General features: G+C 41.0%; 1 protein-coding gene across 1 annotated transcript in view; it reads right to left on the reverse strand.

Moving 5' to 3' along the window:
• The window catches only part of SLC15A1 (solute carrier family 15 member 1), a 422183-nt gene that overhangs the window by 263018 nt on the left and 140791 nt on the right, over positions 1–18374 (reverse strand). Inside the window, exons 9-10 of the mRNA XM_044071289.1 lie at positions 3822–3908; positions 81–170 (exon numbers count right to left, since the gene is read on the reverse strand). Of these exons, the coding sequence (XP_043927224.1) occupies positions 81–170; positions 3822–3908 (177 nt within the window). The remainder of the gene's footprint in view (positions 1–80; positions 171–3821; positions 3909–18374) is intronic.

Genomic DNA, 18374 nt, shown 5'->3' on the forward strand with positions numbered 1-18374 from the left:
GAAGTCTGCAAGGGAACTTATTTCAAATGCCTTAGTCATTTCTTCTACTAAATTATATAGTTTGCTTTAAGGTACTTTACCTGCTGGTCAAATAGGGCCCAGAACATAGGCAGAGGAATATATAAGAAGAGGACCTTCATAACCATTTTAATTTGGGCAATGAGTCGATCCTGAAACAAAAGGATAAACAAGTCAACAGCTGAATTCAATACAGAAAACAATGTCTCACTTACAAAGACTGAATGTCTAATTATTCACTTAAAATAAATCCGTGACTTACAGAAGGCCTTCCTAAACCACTTGCTGTTTATGCATGGAGCATATTTTATATTTTTTTGCAGAGTTTTGAATAATTTCACAGATTATTTGAAGTGCTACAGTCAGAAGCAGCTCTTGGTATTTGACTGTAATATAATGACATGTATCATTCTTTAATTCACTTTTTGGTACTTGATTGATCCTATTCAGGATCTGCAGAGTGACCAGGACTTGTCCTTGCTGGTAATATGTGTAAAGTAGAGAAGCAGTCACTGACAGAATACTGGTCATTGCAGGGAATACTGACATGCACATTATCCAGTTTTCTAAAAATATGAAAGAGGGTTCTGTCTACCAGAATAATCTTCCTACACTGTAGAGTAAATGTCCTTTATTTACAAATGACTGCAGTAGTCTACCTGAATTCACAAACAATATTGAGCTCAGCTGGCAGAGCAGAATGGAGCCTTGATTGTGAACTAGGATCCCAGGTTCAAGTAGAGGACCCAGTTATTTCAGAAGCATGCTGGGAGGAGAGGAATGAGAGGCCATTTCTAGCGTGCAGTACTCATATGGGCACCTTTAGATAGAGAGTGGCTGGAAAGGTTCAATCCCTGTGTGTGCTGCTGCATGACTAATAGTTAGTGACATGCATGAGGTAGACATCTGAACAGATGTAGTCACACACATGGGTGTAATTACATACATGATTGGAGTCACATACACAAGTGTAGTCGCATGCATGGATGTATTGATATGCTCAGGTGTAGTCACATGCATAGATGTAATGGCATGCACAGGTGTACTTACATGCATTTATGTAGTCACATGCATAGGTGTAGTCAAATACCTGGCTGGAGTCACATGCACAGGGATAGTTGCATGCATGGCTGAGGATACATGCATGGCTGTAATTAAGTGCACAGGAATGTGGTATGGCAAAGTCCTTGTTCCCTGGCCATAATATGACCTCCTACTTCCTTGGCTGCCAACCTTAGGTGCAGCAGCATAGAATCAGATGTCTATTAAGGAATTCTTCCCTCAGGAGGGGTATCCCACCTGCTGAGATGAAACAGAAGAAAACTGTAGATTGGGTACTGCAGAATAAATAGGACTATCGAGGGAATACACAAGTCAGTGGAAGAGGTAAGGACAAAAAAAATCTAAATTGAAACCTTTATGAGATATTAATGTATAAACAAGGAGAGACTGTTTATATATTTTCAATGAAATTATGGCTTTGTTTGATGAATATTATGTATCTATGAACTTGCAGACATAGACTGTTGTATATTTTCAATTTAACAGCACAAATGATTCAAGAAGTCTGAATTAGCAAGTACATAAAATTATGTCAGCAGCAAAACAGAATGATAATTCAACTGGGTGACCAGGAAATCTGATAATAACAGCAACATAAGTAAACTGAGCAGATTATAGGAAGGGCCTTACTGAGCAGATTATAGGAATACCCTAACTGTGCTCTGCTTGAGTATCCTGTCGCTATAATCAGTATCCTACAGACTGCTGGGAGGTGACACGCGCCTGGCATACAAGACATCCTGGGATCCATTACTGATGGCTTCACTGCACATCAGCAAGTCAAATAGCCTCAGAAATACTCAGTCTAGGGCTATAAACCTCTTCTGCAACATCAACAGAATGGTATAGATAGGTATATCTCGCAGACGATACCACTACTCTGAAAAAGACTCCACACCAATATAAAACAACATTCATTTCTGTCAACATAAATCTATGGATGTAAATAGAAAATTTACCCCAGGACTGCCCCCATACTACAAATGGACAGAGGCATCTCCTAAATGCTTTAACCCGTGCATGGGTTCCCTCAAATTATCTAGCCTTATGATTCCAGTTAGCCTCAATGGGGCCAATATATAATTATCAACAGTGGGATGGGTAAAGCCAATCTATAACCATGTGGGCTAGACTATGTTATGCACAAAATGGGAAATTTGCTAGGCTTCAAATGGCCTGCAAGGGCAGCTAGCTTAGAACTTAACTATAAATCTGTGAACCTAAGAAGGCTAGATTTGAGACCAGCTATGCCAAACTAGGCAAAGCATTTGTAACAGTGAATGAAATGCACTGTAAGAGAAGGTGGAGGGATAATTAGTAGGATAATACAATGATCAGAATGGGAGAGATGTCTTCTGGTATTATATTTGTGATACATGTAATGACTCTATAGACATGAGGACAAGAAAGATGTAATTAATGAAAATCTGAGCTGTTTCTAACAAAGTTGGGGATGAGTTTCTACCACAGAGTGCTGTGTTATGTACTGTTTTACTGAAGTAAAGGAATACCATAGAAAAATGGGCTGAAATGTGTTACAAACAAATGCCAAATGGGAAAGAATATTAGCAAACTGAAGTGACAAGATTGTGAATGGGAGTAAAGAGAACACACTGAATACTGTCGTGTACAGAAGAGATCTGTTAGTAGCAAAACTAGCAAATTAATATTCCTGCAGTACAAATCAGTAGTAATTCTATAGATGTCTATAATAATGAATAATGAAGAGCAGATGTGAAGAAAACATGGAGCCAAAGTAATCAAGATTTTAGTAATCGGAGTGTTAAAATAACTGCATCAAAAACACAAGGCTAAAATGGTGGGCTACAGCACACATAAAAACACAAGGGCTGTTTATCCAAAGTAATGAGTTCAATTAATTCTGCTGTTAAGTATAAGGTATATGTAATATTCTCATTACAGCATGATTTACTGAAACATTAGGCTGTGTTATGATGTTAGAATGTTTTAGAGGATGTTGGGATGAATAGGACCAAAACAACATATTTCTTGACAGAAAGAATGGTGGACACCTGTATTAGTGGGTCTATGGTTAATCATCAAAAGGACAAATCATCGAACTGCACATCATTGAATGCAAAGCATCAAAACTCTATCCATCGAATGTGCACTTCCTCTAAACTGCGAGACAGGGAAAGTAACTAGTTGGCCAACACTTCCTGTCTCATTTTTTCCCACTATAGTGCGATCATGGAGTTGGTATTTATAGGTAGGGAGGCACACTGGAGTGTGTGGGTTTAAAATACTGCAATTTGTGAGATGGGGAAGTGTTGGCCAAGTTGTCACTTTCCCCATCACACAGGTTTGATGACATGCATATTTGATGGATGGAGTTTTGATGCTTTGCATTCGATGATATGCCATTCAATGGTTAGTCCTTTCAACGACTAACCATAGACTCATATTAGCATCACACGGGATGATTCAGGAAGGCATAAGATAATCATAAAGAAAACTTCCTGCAAAGGAAAGGGATGAAAACATATATCCTATCTACGGTATCACATGTCATAAAGAAGATGAAAAAATGTGTTGGAAGTTTTCAAGCAGGATGTCTGCAGAATAATTCAGGCACTTCCGACCTGAGGATGTTATAAGATCAGGTCAAACTTCTACTCCCAGCACTAGTACCATAGCTTAAAGCATGCTAAGTGTGCAATGCAGTCTCGCAACCTTTGCTGTTAATGTGATGATAATAAAGAGGAACAGGCGAGACTTACATCATACTTTTCTTTGGCCCAGTCTAACCAATGCTCTCTCTTGGGGAATGACTTGCTTCGATGCTTCCATCTGTTCCTCAGAGCAAACTGTAAAACAACAGTAAACAAAATGAAAAGATTTCCCACTGAAAACGTCAATGGCTTTGGAATTAATTATTTAGATGTGTTTGCTCCTTCTCATATTGCTAACAAACAGTAATACATCACAGCATTGCCTGTATCATTTAACAGCATTAATCATAATACATTAAGCATTAAGCATAATACTTTACAGCATTGCCTGTATCATTTAACAGTCTCTGCAGATTTTACTCTTAACCTGTACAACAGATTAAATTGACCTGCTTTGCCTGATATGCAGTATTGTGTCACTCAGATGGAAAAGGAAACTCCATTCAATATACTCTTTAACCCATCATGGTAAATATTTTAGAAACAGAAAACAAATTAAAATGCCAGCTCAGTATAGTGACAGCTCCTGGTTTCATATAAAATACTCAGCATGTCTTGCCTGAAATATAAAGTTTATATGTTTTTTGATGTCATTAAACAGATGCAGATATGATAAATAAAGCATGCAAAGTGAATAGGGGCTTGGGTACTGGACACTCAGCCCTGTCTGTAAATAAGGTATGCAATTTCATAGGGCTATTACACAGTGAAATCCACATAACATGTTCTACACAGTCTATAAAACTCCCTAAGACCGATTAGATCACCTTGTCCAGATAAACTTCATATAAGGATGATGATGAACAGTATACAGCAAGACTCAAAAACAAGTGAATGAACGATTACAATGTAGAACAGGGAACACAACAAGTACAATGGCAGACAGCACACTACACACACAGCAGCACAGTGCCCACCACCAAGGAATGTTGCTTGGTTCTCAGCAGAACACAGCTGATAAACTGATAAACTGCATCGCAATTCCCTAGAAAAATAATTAATTATTTGCTCTGTGGTGCAGACAAACATGCTGCCAAAACCAAACTTGTTCCATCTCCAACACAATGGCACAGAAAACTCCGACCAGTTGGAGGTGCTGCTCTACTAGAGCCTATCATTAGCATATAATGCTAACACTTCTGCAGCATGTAAGTAAGAAAATAAAATGGCAATGGAACAGGGGTCTGGTGTGTGTGTGCGCGTGTGTGCCTGTGTGTGCGTGCGTGTGTGTGTGTGTGTGTGTGTGTGTGTGTGTGTGTGTGTGTGTGTGTGTGTGTGTGTGTGTGTGTGTGTGTGTGTGTGTGTGTGTGTGTGTGAGAGAGAGAGAGAGAGAGAGAGAGAGAGAGACAGTGTTCAGTGTCTGTGTGTCTGTTGTGTGAATGACAGTGTTCTAGTAACCATGTATCAGTGCATGAGTTCCATTGTGTCAGTGTCTGTATCTGTGAGTGATAGTGTGTCACTATGTCTGTGTGTATGTGTGCATGTTAGGGAGCATATGCCTATCTCTCTGCATGTGTGGGGTGGTGGCTTTAGGACAGCAGAAGGGCACCACATGCATGGACTAATATCCATGATTCCCTTGTCCATTGTGGATGTAAATGGCAGAAGTGCTTCTTGCTTCTCCTTTCTTTATAAATCTTGCTCTTGCTAAGCTAGCAGACCACACATGCAGTATGTAGATCTTGTAAAGGACTGTGCACTATGTTATAAAATCCCTTTAAAGTCTTGACTTGGCTATTTCTGCCTCTCAAACACCTTACCATATTGCATTTTAGAAAAAAAAGTTATATTTACTTCATGTTTACTCACATTGAAAATTATATTACTTATTTACTTCCATTTTATGTAGTTTTCCACCTTGACCTCCATTTTTTGCTCACCATAAAAGACTGCCAGTTGGCATCTTCTAATAAAGAATTGAGGAATTTCTGTGGGGTCCTTGTCTAATTTTCCCAAGTCTATATACATTTCACCTAAGTTCCACCTGGAAAATAGGCCATAGCCCTAGTGGGAATAGCTGAATAACAAAACCAAACAAAATAAAATAAAATACTTGTGCTGACAGCCGTCATATTGAGGAAAGAGAGAATTACAGAGTTTGATGAATATGGTAGTTAACAATTGAGAAAATGGCTGGGGGAGACATGGCAGTGAGAGCAATTCTTAGCCAGTGGTAGGATTCATCTTAACCCTGACTGAATAGGAGTAATCAAAGCTGGAACTGAAAGGTACATTTCAGTGATCAATGATTATACCTTTAAACTAAGAAGGAGGGAGTGAGGGATCTCAGTGACACAGAAGAAATGAGTAGGTACTCAAGCAGTGAACAGAGGTCAAAAACAGACACATCAGATAGTAGAAGTAGCCCAGCTCTTAGGCATGCTGGGATAAATTCCTGACCACTGTACAGACAGCCCAAGCTTGCATAACTTCATGGGTACTAAAATAGCTACGAAGGGAAAGGAGGGAAGGAGCAGCAACAAAGCAAATCATATAGACAGAGGAACCAAACTGCCTCCTCCCTAGTATGGGGCAGCTAGCATTCCCCATGCCTGCCAACCATAGAGCTATCCCCAGTTAAACTTAACCCAGCTTGTCCCCCCATATTGGTCAAGTGCAGCACTGAGGTCATACTGGTCAAGTCCAGCACAGAGGTGAGAGGTGTCTGGCAAGCCTTTATCCAGGCTTCCATGAAGTTGCTTTGCGCTCCTGTTTGGATCCGCACCTCCGCCCTTCTGAGGCAATATGCAGACACCCTTACCTTTTGAGCAAGGTAAGCCTGGCCTTCCACCAACACTGTGAAATGTGATGACCTATCTAGTTGTCCCTTGGATGAGCTAGGAAGTTCTTGGCACCAAGTCCAGTAACTTCATATCATATAGGATGCAACTTATAGGCATTTCTGTCATTCCTATTTCCATCCTCCCTCACTTGCCTAGTGGCTGACTTGTTGACCCACATTACTTCAGGGGTCTTCAAATTCCCCTCCCCCAGCACATAGCACTCCCACACACACACACACACACACACACACACACACACACACACACACACACACACACACACACACACACAAACATGCAGACAAGGGCTAATTTCACCTGCTTAGGAGTGCCAAACCCTGTCCACTCCAGTTTACGACTGATGTTTTTGCGCAGTTTATAAAAAGCAACAATATGTAGATAAGCATTTATACAATACATATATATATATATATATATATATATATAAATTCAACCAAAACAGATGCAATGGTGTGGAATTCCACAACTCAGTATCAAAATTAATAGGCTTTATTACTACCATATGTAGTAGTATTCTAAAAAAGCCTAATAGTTTTGATAAAGAGTACTGGAATTGTTGGCTTGATATCTCTCTATCTCTCTATATCTATATCTATATATGCATCAAGTGACATTAGTCTAAACTGCTTAAGATCGGCATGAAAATGGTTGACGAAAAAGGTCTAAACCAAAAAGGTTGACAGAAACTAAACACATCAAAAAACAAACCCCCTACACCCTCTGCTAATTAAATATACCAACTCTGTGGTTGCATTACAGTAGGGAACGGGGCATATATCCCCACTGGTGTAATATCAATTCCATTGATATTCTCTGTAGGACTTCGGCCATATAAACTCTGCACCCCTACCACTACAAGGATCAAGAAAGTATGTGGTCTCCTACAGCTGACACTAAAGCCTAACTTTGTATATAATATTATACTAAGAGTTTATACACGCTTCCCAGCCAGGTCTGCCAGCAGTCATATCTACTTTGTAACCTTCTTACCTCTGTCTTTTCCCTTACTGTATCCTCTTCTGTACATTCTACTATTGTAATCCCTGTCCAGTTACCCCTTAAGGATCTAGTGCAAACTTATCCTTACCCAATAGGTGGCGCCACTATCTACCTTTTCTTCACTCCCATATTTTGTACTGTAAGTGATGTGTTATCTAGCATCAAATGTATTTTTGGAACATTTAGTACTGCTTATTAGAACTGTTGTGTGCTCCTAGCCCCAGTGTCTATTTTGTACTGTTAAGTTATGTGTTATCTAGCATCAAATGTATTTTGGAACATTTAGTAGTGCTTATTAGAACTTTGTCTCACTTTGTCTGTTAACTATAACATTTGTATTTTTAATTGGTTTGGTCATTCTGATAGCAGCGCGCTGCTTTATACATTAAGCATATCCTGGTTCAGACTGTTCGCTAAACTAAGTGAGTGAGCTAATTTATATATGCCCTCTGGTTTTACTGGTTGTTCTCATAAATAGATTGTTTACTAGCCCCAGATAAAAAACAAGGTTTTTACTTTAGCTGTGGTCCATATATAGTGGTTTTACATGACTTATTGAATTAGTGTTTTGCACGTGGAGGTTAGACGTCATCGCTTAAACTGTAGGTAATGGTATAATGCATCCTATGCAACCATTGGTGACGATGGTTTATTCCTAAACAAAGGGTTTGGTTTAGTTATCTGTCCCTTATGCCTTCGTGTTATTTTCAAACATATATCAAAGAAAAGATCTGTGTTTACCCATTTAATTTTACTTACAATGCTAACAGGCATTCTGAATTATAAAAAAGAAAAACACTATCCAGATCATTTAATTGGGAAAGATTTCAACAATTAATAAAAAGAGGAAATAAAACCAAAAACATTAGGATTATCAGAACTAGTATTGCGATGTTCAGATTACTTAATTGTGAAGGATTTCATCCGTTAATTGAAGAGAGACTTAATCAATATTAATATACGCAATATCCTCAACTCTCAATTTAGAAGGGCTTAAACTGTGCGCTACCTGTCTGATGAAGACCGTGAGCTTATTTCTAAGTGCACCTATTTTTGCTCTCTTTTTCTATACCACATTTCCTCATCACTTATAACCGCTTTGAAGACGTGCTAACAGCCTACTCAGCTACAAGGGCCACAGCTCAGAGCTAGTAGCAGGAGAGAGCCCAGAGGTTATTTTTCCCCTTCATTATTTACCATAGTTTGTAGTAATTCTTAATACAGCTCACAGGCCACGTATCTACAAAGGACATGAATTAGCATTAGTAATGGGTGAGAACCAAGAGATTAATTCCCTTTATTATTTATTACTCTTTTTTAACAGTATTTACTCTGTACTCTTGCCAAATTGATTTTGTTATCAAGTGACTCCTAGGGCTAGAACTGGGTAACCTCAAATAGCCTGTCATATCCAGTAAACAAATTCTATAATTAATGGGGATTAAAAAGAAATAAGAGTTAATGTTTATAGAACACTTAGTGCGCTAAATGTTATACACAAATGCTGGCCCAGTAACATGGACTTTAAACTGCTTCATTATTAGTGCAGAGTGTAGGCAGTATTTTTTTGTTTCCTTTCTCTGGCTTACCTAGTGGCACCTGGCAATTTTAAGTATTGTTATATCACCTTTTTAATTATGTTACATTGTGCTCATTCTCTGAATTTGATGCAAACCAAATTATAACCTGGAATAGTTTACTACATTAAGCACTGTTTTGTTTTTCCCCTGAACTGAAGTAGACCTAATAGGTTCATTGGTTCATATACTAGGCTATCTGTCCGAGGGCATTTATAAGCCTAGCCAGAGTGTGTCAGCTTTCACCGCCCCATTGATTAATTAACTGAGCCTCTGTCAAGCAGAGCCAATGAAGTGATCCCAGAGGTGTATTTTCTGTTACCCATCCACTCGTCAAGGTTTCTCTTGAAGAGTGTTAGTGAGGGGCTCTGTCTAATGTAGTTAGGAATTTTTTTCCAAAGCATGGGCAGTCTCTGTGACAGGAATCTATTCCTCCAGCATGTTCTATTTATTGTTGTGGTGAGGTATGACAGGAATCTATCCCTCCAGCATGTTCTATTTATTGTTGTGGTGAGGTGTGACAGAAATCTATCCCTCCAGCATTGTTCTATTTATTGTTGTGGTGAGGTTTAGCTCACTAGACCACATGGCTCGCAGTGACTTGGATTTCTTTAGGTGGAGCATGTCCATCAAGTCTGAGTTGGACATGGCTTTGTAGGTCAGGTAGAGATCACCACTGAGTAAGCGATATGCCACTGAGTACAGCTGGAGTTTTTTCAGTCAGTCTGCATAGGACATATGTTTGAGGCCAGTAATCGTCTTGGTGAGGTACTTTTGTGGTCTTTCCAGCTGTTGGAAGTGTCTTGTGAGGTACATCCCAAATGGGGCATTGTACTCTATGATGGGTCTGATGAGTGATGAGTAGAGGGGCACTATAACCTCTTTATTTCTAGATGCGAACCCTTTCATAATTAGATTGGGCCACATAGAAGGATTTCCTAACTACTTTGGCAATATGATTGTCAAAGGAGAGATTACTATCTACCTGGGTCCCCAGATCTCTTATTACCTCTTGTATTAAGGGGGCTGCCACCTATGTGTTCATTCGTGGGTGTTTTGTTTTTCCCAAATGGGATGACTATGCATTTTTTGGCATTTAGCTTGAGGCCATGACTTTGACACCACGTGTCCGTCTCAGTAAGGCCTTTTTGGAGGATGTCCATGTCAGCTGCAGAGTCTATTATGGCTCCCAGTTTGCAGTCATCAGTGAACTTGGTTAGCCATAGTCTTCCTGTGTTTGCCTGTACTTCTGAGAAGTATATGCCAAACAGTAGGGGTTTCAGGACCAAGCCTTGCGGGACACTACTTGTGACTGGTTTAGAGTTGGACCTGGAGCCTGCTATTCTTACCGCGTGAGTTCTGTCTGTAAGCCAGTTGGCAACCCATCTTGTGACATAGGGGTTTATGTTCAGGCTGGTGAGTTTTTCTGTAATACCTGAGTGAGGAATGGTGTCGAACACCTTGGCGAGGTCAAGGTAGGCTGTGTGAACCATCTCTCCCTCATCTATGGCCTTGGTGACTGTCTCAAAGAAGTCAACCAGGTTTAGTAGGCATGATCTGCTCGTAACAAAGCCAAACTGGGTCGGGTCAAGTGTTTGGAGGTTCCCAATGTCTTTGTTAATGAGTTCCATGATCATGCACTCCATAGCCTTGCAAACCAGGCTAGTCAGGCTTATGGGGCGGTAGTTACCAGGGTCAGTTGTGGCCCCTCCTTTGTGGAGTGGAATAACCATTGCTGTGTGCCATTCTATGGGGACATAGCCTGTGGAGCGGCTGAGGTTGAACAGCATGTTTAGGTGGGAGGTTAGTTTGTTCTGTAGTTCGTGCAAGACGCATCCTGGGACACCATCTGGCCCCATTGATGCTGTGTTTTTGGCTTTTGAAAGGGCTGTTTTCACCTGTGTGTCTGATTTCCAGGACACTACACTTTTCCAGTATTGTTGTGGGCCCTTTTGGAGGTGAGAGGGGGATGAAGTTTGCACTGAATCTATCTGCCAGGATGTTGGCAATATCAGTAGGTCCAGTATATTTTGTGCTATTTTGCACTATCTCAGAGCATATCTGCAAGTTGCCACTTAGATTATTGACATAGCTAAAGAAGGCTTTGTGGTTATCTTTCGAATCTTTGGCTATTTTTCTTTTGAAGTTAGCCTTGGATGATTTTATGAGGGACCTTAGTTTCTTACTGATACTGATCAGGGATGTCTTTCCATCTTGGGATTTGCTTTTTTTCTGAACTAGTTTCCTCATTTTATTGTATAACCTGTTTATGGCAGGGGTCCACCAGACTGGTTTCCTTCTCTTAGGGGAAAGAGTCTTGGTTTTGCTAGGGATGGCATGATCCATGTATCCTTGTAGGTGCTCATAGAGTGCATTTGTAAAGGATTCTGCATCTTGGGCAGCGTTATCCTTTAGCGTGGGGGCTGTGAAACTTACCACCTCTGTCTTAAGTAAGGTGAAGTTTGCTTTAGAAAAATTTTTCACTGTGGTTTCCTTGGTTGGGGGTGGTGGTGGGGTGTGGACATCCAGAGTGATTAGATTATGGTCTGATCTAGCCAGTGACAGGTTGACCTCCGCTGCGGAACACCTGTCGCCCATGTTGGTGAGGACCAGGTCCAATATGTTTCCTTCTCTGGTAGGGGAGTTTACCAGCTGATCCAGGGCATTTCAGTTGATCAATTCCAGGCAGTGCTGAGCCTGGGAGTTTGTACTCAAGTAGTTTTCCCAGTTAATGGCAGGGTAATTGAAATCACCCAATATCAGGGTGTTCGGTAGGACCTTCATGTTTTCCAGTGTCTCCAGAAAGGTAGAGTGGTGGTCCTGGGTCATGGAGGGTGATCTGTAGCAGGCCACAATTTGCATAGCAGATCTGCCCGATGTTAGATTCTCAGAGGTATCATGCTGCACCACTAACATGGAGGTGTAGGTATCCTTGATGAATATGGATACACTCCCGCCTTTTCTGTTTTGGTTCATGTTCTGTGGCTGAAATGTGTGGTATGAGTTGTAGCCCAGTAGTGCTGGAGTGCTCTCTGGAGCCTTGAACCAGGTTTCAGTTACTGCACAGATGTCAACTTTCTCCATACTGAGGAGTGCTTCGAGCACATGCATTTTGAGATTTAAACTCCTGGCGTTGAGTAGCATAACCCTCATTTTTTATTTGTGCTGTTTATGGAGGTGGGTTTGACTTTTGAGCCTTGCCTAAAAAAGGCACTATGGGGGCAGCAAGAGCCTTGGCCAGTATTCAAAAGCCTAGGGGTGACAGGTGCAAGCAGTCTCTTGCGAAGCAACATGGCTTGTCGAGCATGTCATCCCAGGCTGACAGACACTGGATCACCTTTGAATGACACCAGAAGCTTAGCCAATTGTTGAAATTGATCATTTTTTTCTTTATACTGAGGCATCATTCTTGGTGAGGGCAGGATGCTACTCAGGGTCAGGATCATACCCGCATGGGCTACATGATTAGTGAGCTCTTCCATGTCTCTTTTCATGTAGTCCAGAGAGGTACGTCTCAGGTCATTCACACCAACATGAACAATGACAAAGTCATATTTGTACTTGTTCTGGAGTGACCTGAGTGCTTGTATTACGTGGCGGATTCTGGCTCCCGACAGGTAGCTAACAGTAACCTTCTCCTTGTCCAGTCTAGTGAGTGGGACGTCAGTGTGCCTGACTATAGAGTCACCTATTACTAGTGTGTTAGGTATGTTATTTTGCCTTATGGGCTGTGATTGTGTGGCACATTGATTTTGTGTTTTATGTGTTGTCTGGTTTGTGACGGGAGGTGCAGGTTTTTTGGTGTCTGCTTTGGAGGTCTCTGATGCTTTTGCAGGTTTTTATTTAGAGCCTCCGAGTATGATTTAGTGTATTTATGTGTATTTGTTTCCAGTGCTGGTTTGGTAGGTCTATGTGAGGCTGGAGGTGTGGTGCAAGTGTTAACCTTCTCCTCATGACTGTTCCAATCTTGGGTGGAGAGAACTTAGCCTGCAGTTTGGCTGTATAATTGCATCTCTCGCATATGTTAGTGTTTTGTGGTAGGAGGAGAGAGTTGTCTGTGTACATGAGGCAGTTGTAACATTGCCTCAGGATACCCAGGTTCACCAGCTGGACTGGAGAGTACACCTGAAGTTGCCCTTTGGTCATGCCTGAATAGTAGGGTGAGCTGCTTAGTCACTTGGTTGATGTGGGGTGGATAAAGAGCTTTGCCCTGCTGGGCAATCATGTGTCAGGGTATATTAGTGCTTGCTATTAGGTCTGAGCAAGTGCTGGACTGTAGGATGCTTTTTGAGTGCTTAGGTTGAGAGTTAGACTAGTTTCAAGGGAAAAACAGAACAGGAGACTTAGTGGAGCCTGGAATAATTTAACCCTAGCTAACCGGTGCTGCCTGGTGCACAAAACCATGCAAACGTGGTTTTTAAACTACTAACTTCTGTGCTGGAACCACTCCTACAGGACAGATGGCTGCTCAAAGGTCCCCTCTCTCATAGGTGAACAGAGCAACTTCCCTCTATCCAAGTAAGGTATGGGCAACTCAGAAGCTTGTAACACAGCCCTGAATTCAGAACTAGTCTGAAAACTGGACTATACTAGCTTAGAAGGGTGGGAAACAAGGAATGTTTTTTTTTTTTTTTGTTTGTTTTGTTTCTTTTTTTGAAAAAGATAAGGCAAAAACAATAAAAAAGTACACTTAAAACAGCTTTAAATGACTACAAGCAATCAGAAAAGGCTATCGTACTTTAGTGTGCAGCCTACAACAGTTAAACAAATTATTTAAACAAAAAAATGACTTTTTAAAAGTGCAGGCAGTCAAATAAGTACAATATGTGAAAAAAACAAGCTTTTAAATCAGAATAAATGCTGGAAAATCAGCATTTAGGTGGAAAACAGTAAAAGTACAGCAAGAAAATACAGGAAACTGATACTTAATCACTCCTAAGACTCTCTTTTAAGCTAGAAGGCTTGTATCAGTTTAAGGCTTTCTAGTGCTTTTCAGTAGGTTAGTTGCAGGAACGATGGAAAACAAGCGCAGCTGTGGTCTTTTAAACCTGAAAGTTGAAAGAGATGGACAGCTTCCCAAATGATCAATAAACTACAATTCCTGGGCCAAGAACCACTCCTCTTGCAGTAGACGGGCTACCTAGTACTTATCACTCCCACTGATAAGCTAGATGGCTCCACTCCAACACAAAGGCTTGGGAGACTCAGAAGCTTACAAACAGTCCTGGATACAGCAAATCTGTACCTGGACTAGACTAGTTACGGGAAAGGTGGGGATCAAGCGCAAACACGGGTAAAACCAGAAAGTTGAGAGAGATGGAAAAACTGCCCAAACGGCCAGTAGCTACAATTTCTGGGGCAGGAATCACTCATCTTGTGGTAGATAGGCTACCTAATGCTTACCACTCCCACTGATAAGCTAGAAGGCTTCCCTCCAACACAGAAAGGCTTGGGGAGCTTAGAAGCTTACAAAGAGTCCTGGATACAGCAAATCTGTACCTGGACGAGACTAGTTACAGGAAAGGTGGGGAACAAGCACAAATGCAGGCTTTTAAGCCAACAAGTTGAAAAAGATGGAAAACTGACTAAACGGCCAATAAACTACAATTCATAGGTTCATAGGTTCATAGGTTGGTACTAGGCTATCAGCCCTAGGGCCTATACAAGCCTAGCCATAACAATTCCCTGGCTATTTCTTCCCACATTATTTACTTTCCTGGACCCCTGTCTAGCAGGGCGACTGACGTGATCCCTGGGGTGAATTTCCTTTCTCCCATCCAATTGTCAATGTTCCTCTTGAAGAGGTCCAAAGAGGCACTCTGCTTGACATGTATGGGCAATCTATTCCAGAGTCTGGGGAGTCTCTGGGTCAGGAACCTATCCCTCCAACATGTTTTGTTTATTGTGATGACAAGGTTTAGATCCCTGGAGCGTGTAGCTCTGAGGGATTGGGATTTCTTTAAGTGTAGCATGTCCAACAGCTCTGGGTTTGACATGGCCTTGTATGTTAAGCAGAGATCGCCTCTGAGTAGGCGATATGCGACAGAGTATAGCTGGAGTTTTTAAAGGCGGTCAGCGAGGGCATCTGCTTTAGGCCTGTGATTCTTTTAGTGAGGTATTTCTGAGGCCTTTCCAGTTGTTGCAGATGTCTTGAGAGGTACATACCAAATGGGGCGTTATATTCTATAATGGGTCTAATGAGGGATGAGTACAGTGGGACAATGACCTCCTTTTTTCTGGATGAAAAGCCCTTCGTGATGAGGTGTGCCACATAGAAGGATTTCCTGACTGTTGTGACGATGTGGTTATCGAAGGTGAGACCACTGTCCACCTGTGTCCCTAAGTCTCTTATCACACTTTCTGTGTTTAGTGTACTGCCACCTATATGGTAATTCATGGATACATGTTTTTTCCCAAAGGGGATAACAATACATTTCTTGGCATTGAGCTTGAGCCCATGGCTCTGGCACCAAGCATCTGTTTCTGTAAGGCCCTTTTGTAGAGTATCCACATCATTTGGGGATTCAATAATGGCTCCCAGTTTGCAGTCATCTGCAAACTTTGTTAGCCAGAGTCCCTTAGTGTTGACCTGTACTTCAGAGAAGTAGATGCCAAACAAGAGTGGCCAAAACCCACTCTTCCCAGGGAAGATAGGCTACCTAGTGCTTACCACTCCCAATGATAAGCTAGAAGGCTTCCCTCCAACACAGGAAGGCTCGGGGGGCTCAGACGCTTACCAACAGTCCTGGATTACAACAAGTCTGTATCTGGACTAGACTAGTTACAGGAAAAGTGGGAAACAAGCGTAAATGCAGCTTTTAAACCAGAAAGTTGAAAGAGATGGAAAAAAACTGCTCAAACGGCCATTAAGGTACAAGTTCTGGGCCAGGAGGCACTCCTCTTGTGGTAGATAGGCTACCTAGTGCTTACCACTCCCACTGATAAACTAGAAAGCTTCCCTCCAACACAGAAAGGCTTGGGGGGCTCAGAAGCTTACAAAGAGTCCTGGATACAGCAAGTCTGTACCTGGACTAGACTAGTAACAGTTAAGGCAGGAAACAAGTGCAAACACAGGCTTTTAAATCAGAAGGTTGAAAGAGATGGAAAAGCTTCCTAAACGGCTATAAAAACTATAATTTCTGGGCCAGAAACCTCTCATCCTGTGGTAGATAGGATAACTAGTGCTTACCACTCCCACTGATAAACTAGAAGGCTTTCCTCCAACACAGAAAGGCTTGGGGAGCTCAGGAGCTTGCAAACTGTCCTGGTGGACTAGACTAGTTACAGGAAAGGCAGGAAACAAGCTTAGATTTTTTATTTTTATTTTTTTTACAGAAAAGCAGCTAAAACAGCAGTATATACAATTCAAATGCAGTGCAAGCTAGCACAGATGTGTAGCAATATTACGGCAAATACAGTTTAATTAAATGCAATTAAATTAACAAATGACTAAAAAAAGTGCAGAAGGCATTAAATTAGAAGGCTACTAACAAGCAGTAATAAGTGCAGAGTAAGAGCGACTGAACAGATAGCATGCAGAACAGCAACTAAGATAGTTGCAGTTAGAACAGCTGAATAAAGTATATATATATATATATATATATATATATATATATATATATATATATATTTTTTTTTTTTTTTTTTTTTTTTTTTTGAGGGAGGGAACAGAGCAGGCTTAAGAGGCTACAGGGGTTGTCCTTCCCAAATGTTCTCTTTGAACACAGTAAGAATGCCTGAAATCAGAATATGATCTCACTGTATTTAGTTGAGTGAGCAAATGAGATGGGCCCAGAAGGAGTATCCAAATACAAATGGGTCTTATGTTAAGACCTACACAATTAGTGTGCTATTTCTATCTGTTCCTCATTTTAATGGCATTGTGTTATGCAGCTCTGACTTGCCTTTTGAAACTATGTGTTTTTTAAGTTAGTTTTTTAGCAACTTTAGAATCCCTGCCTGATACAGTGTATATAACTACTATATTAACCCTGAGATTTTACTAGTTATGTTGCTGCCTTATTTGCTTTCTTACTAAGTGAATGTATTCATGTTTTTTTTCCTGTCTATCTTATATTACCTGTACCCTTATTTGCTAATTTACTGTGTTGTCTTTACTGCATTTTTTCTCTCTCTTTTCTATACTCTACCCAGCTTTCCAGCCTGATTATCCTGTTCTAAGAATTTAAGAACCTACCTTCTGACAGCCAAGAACCTACCCCACTGTTTTTCCTGCTGTGTTATCCTTTAACCAAGGACTTCGACCATATAAACTCTGCACCCCTATCACTATAAGGATCAAGAAAGTATGTGGCCTCCTACAGCTGACACTAAAGCCTAACTTTGTATATAATATTATACTACGGGTTTATACACGCTTCCCAGCCAGGTCTGCCAGCAGCCATATCCTCTCTCTACTTTGTAACCTTCTTACCTCTGTCTTTTCCCTTACTGCACCCTCCTCTGTACCTCATACATTCTATTATTGTAATCCCTGTCCAGTTACCCCTTAAGGATCTATTGCAAACTTATCCTTGCCCACTAGGTGGCACCACTATCTTCACTCCCATGTCTACCCCCCCCCTTTTTTGCTTCTACCTAACTGCCTTTTTTTCCCTATTCTGCTCTTCATTCCATCCTACTCTAATTTCCTTCTTTCCCTATAGCTACCAAGTTTTATTACTACTATCTATTACTGAGTTTCTACTCCCATCGTTTATCCCCTCCTTGCTTACCTTCAGCAGCCTACATTTCACTGATTGTCTCTCTAGACCTTTAGCCCTTCACTTGTCTCTGACTCTCCCACAACTATACCTAGTTATGTCTTCCTTCTCCTGCCATGCCTAGCTTTCCTTAAAGGTAATCTGAGCCCTTCACCTCTCTGGTGTATTCCCTCCTACTCCTTCTAGCCTGACTACATACATGTACCTTCCTACCTGCTTTACTTACCTTTCAGGAGAGCACTAGCTTCTTCCGGTGGTACCTGCCCACACCTTTCTTCCCCTCCCCTGTCTACCTTCTTCCTCTCCAATAGCTTAAATATCCCTAAACTCCTGAGATCCATCTTTAATCCTCGTGCTTCCCCGTGGCTGCTGTGCGATCCTAGCCCCAGCATCTATTTTGTACTGTAAGTAATGTGTTTTATTAGCATCAAAAGTCTTTTTGTAACATTTAGTACTGCTTATTAGAACTTTTTTTCACTTTGTCTGTTAACTATAACA

This window comes from Protopterus annectens, chromosome 5.part0, assembly GCF_019279795.1.
Source record: "Protopterus annectens isolate FY-2018-M chromosome 5.part0, PAN1.0, whole genome shotgun sequence".
Taxonomy (NCBI): domain Eukaryota; kingdom Metazoa; phylum Chordata; order Ceratodontiformes; family Protopteridae; genus Protopterus; species Protopterus annectens.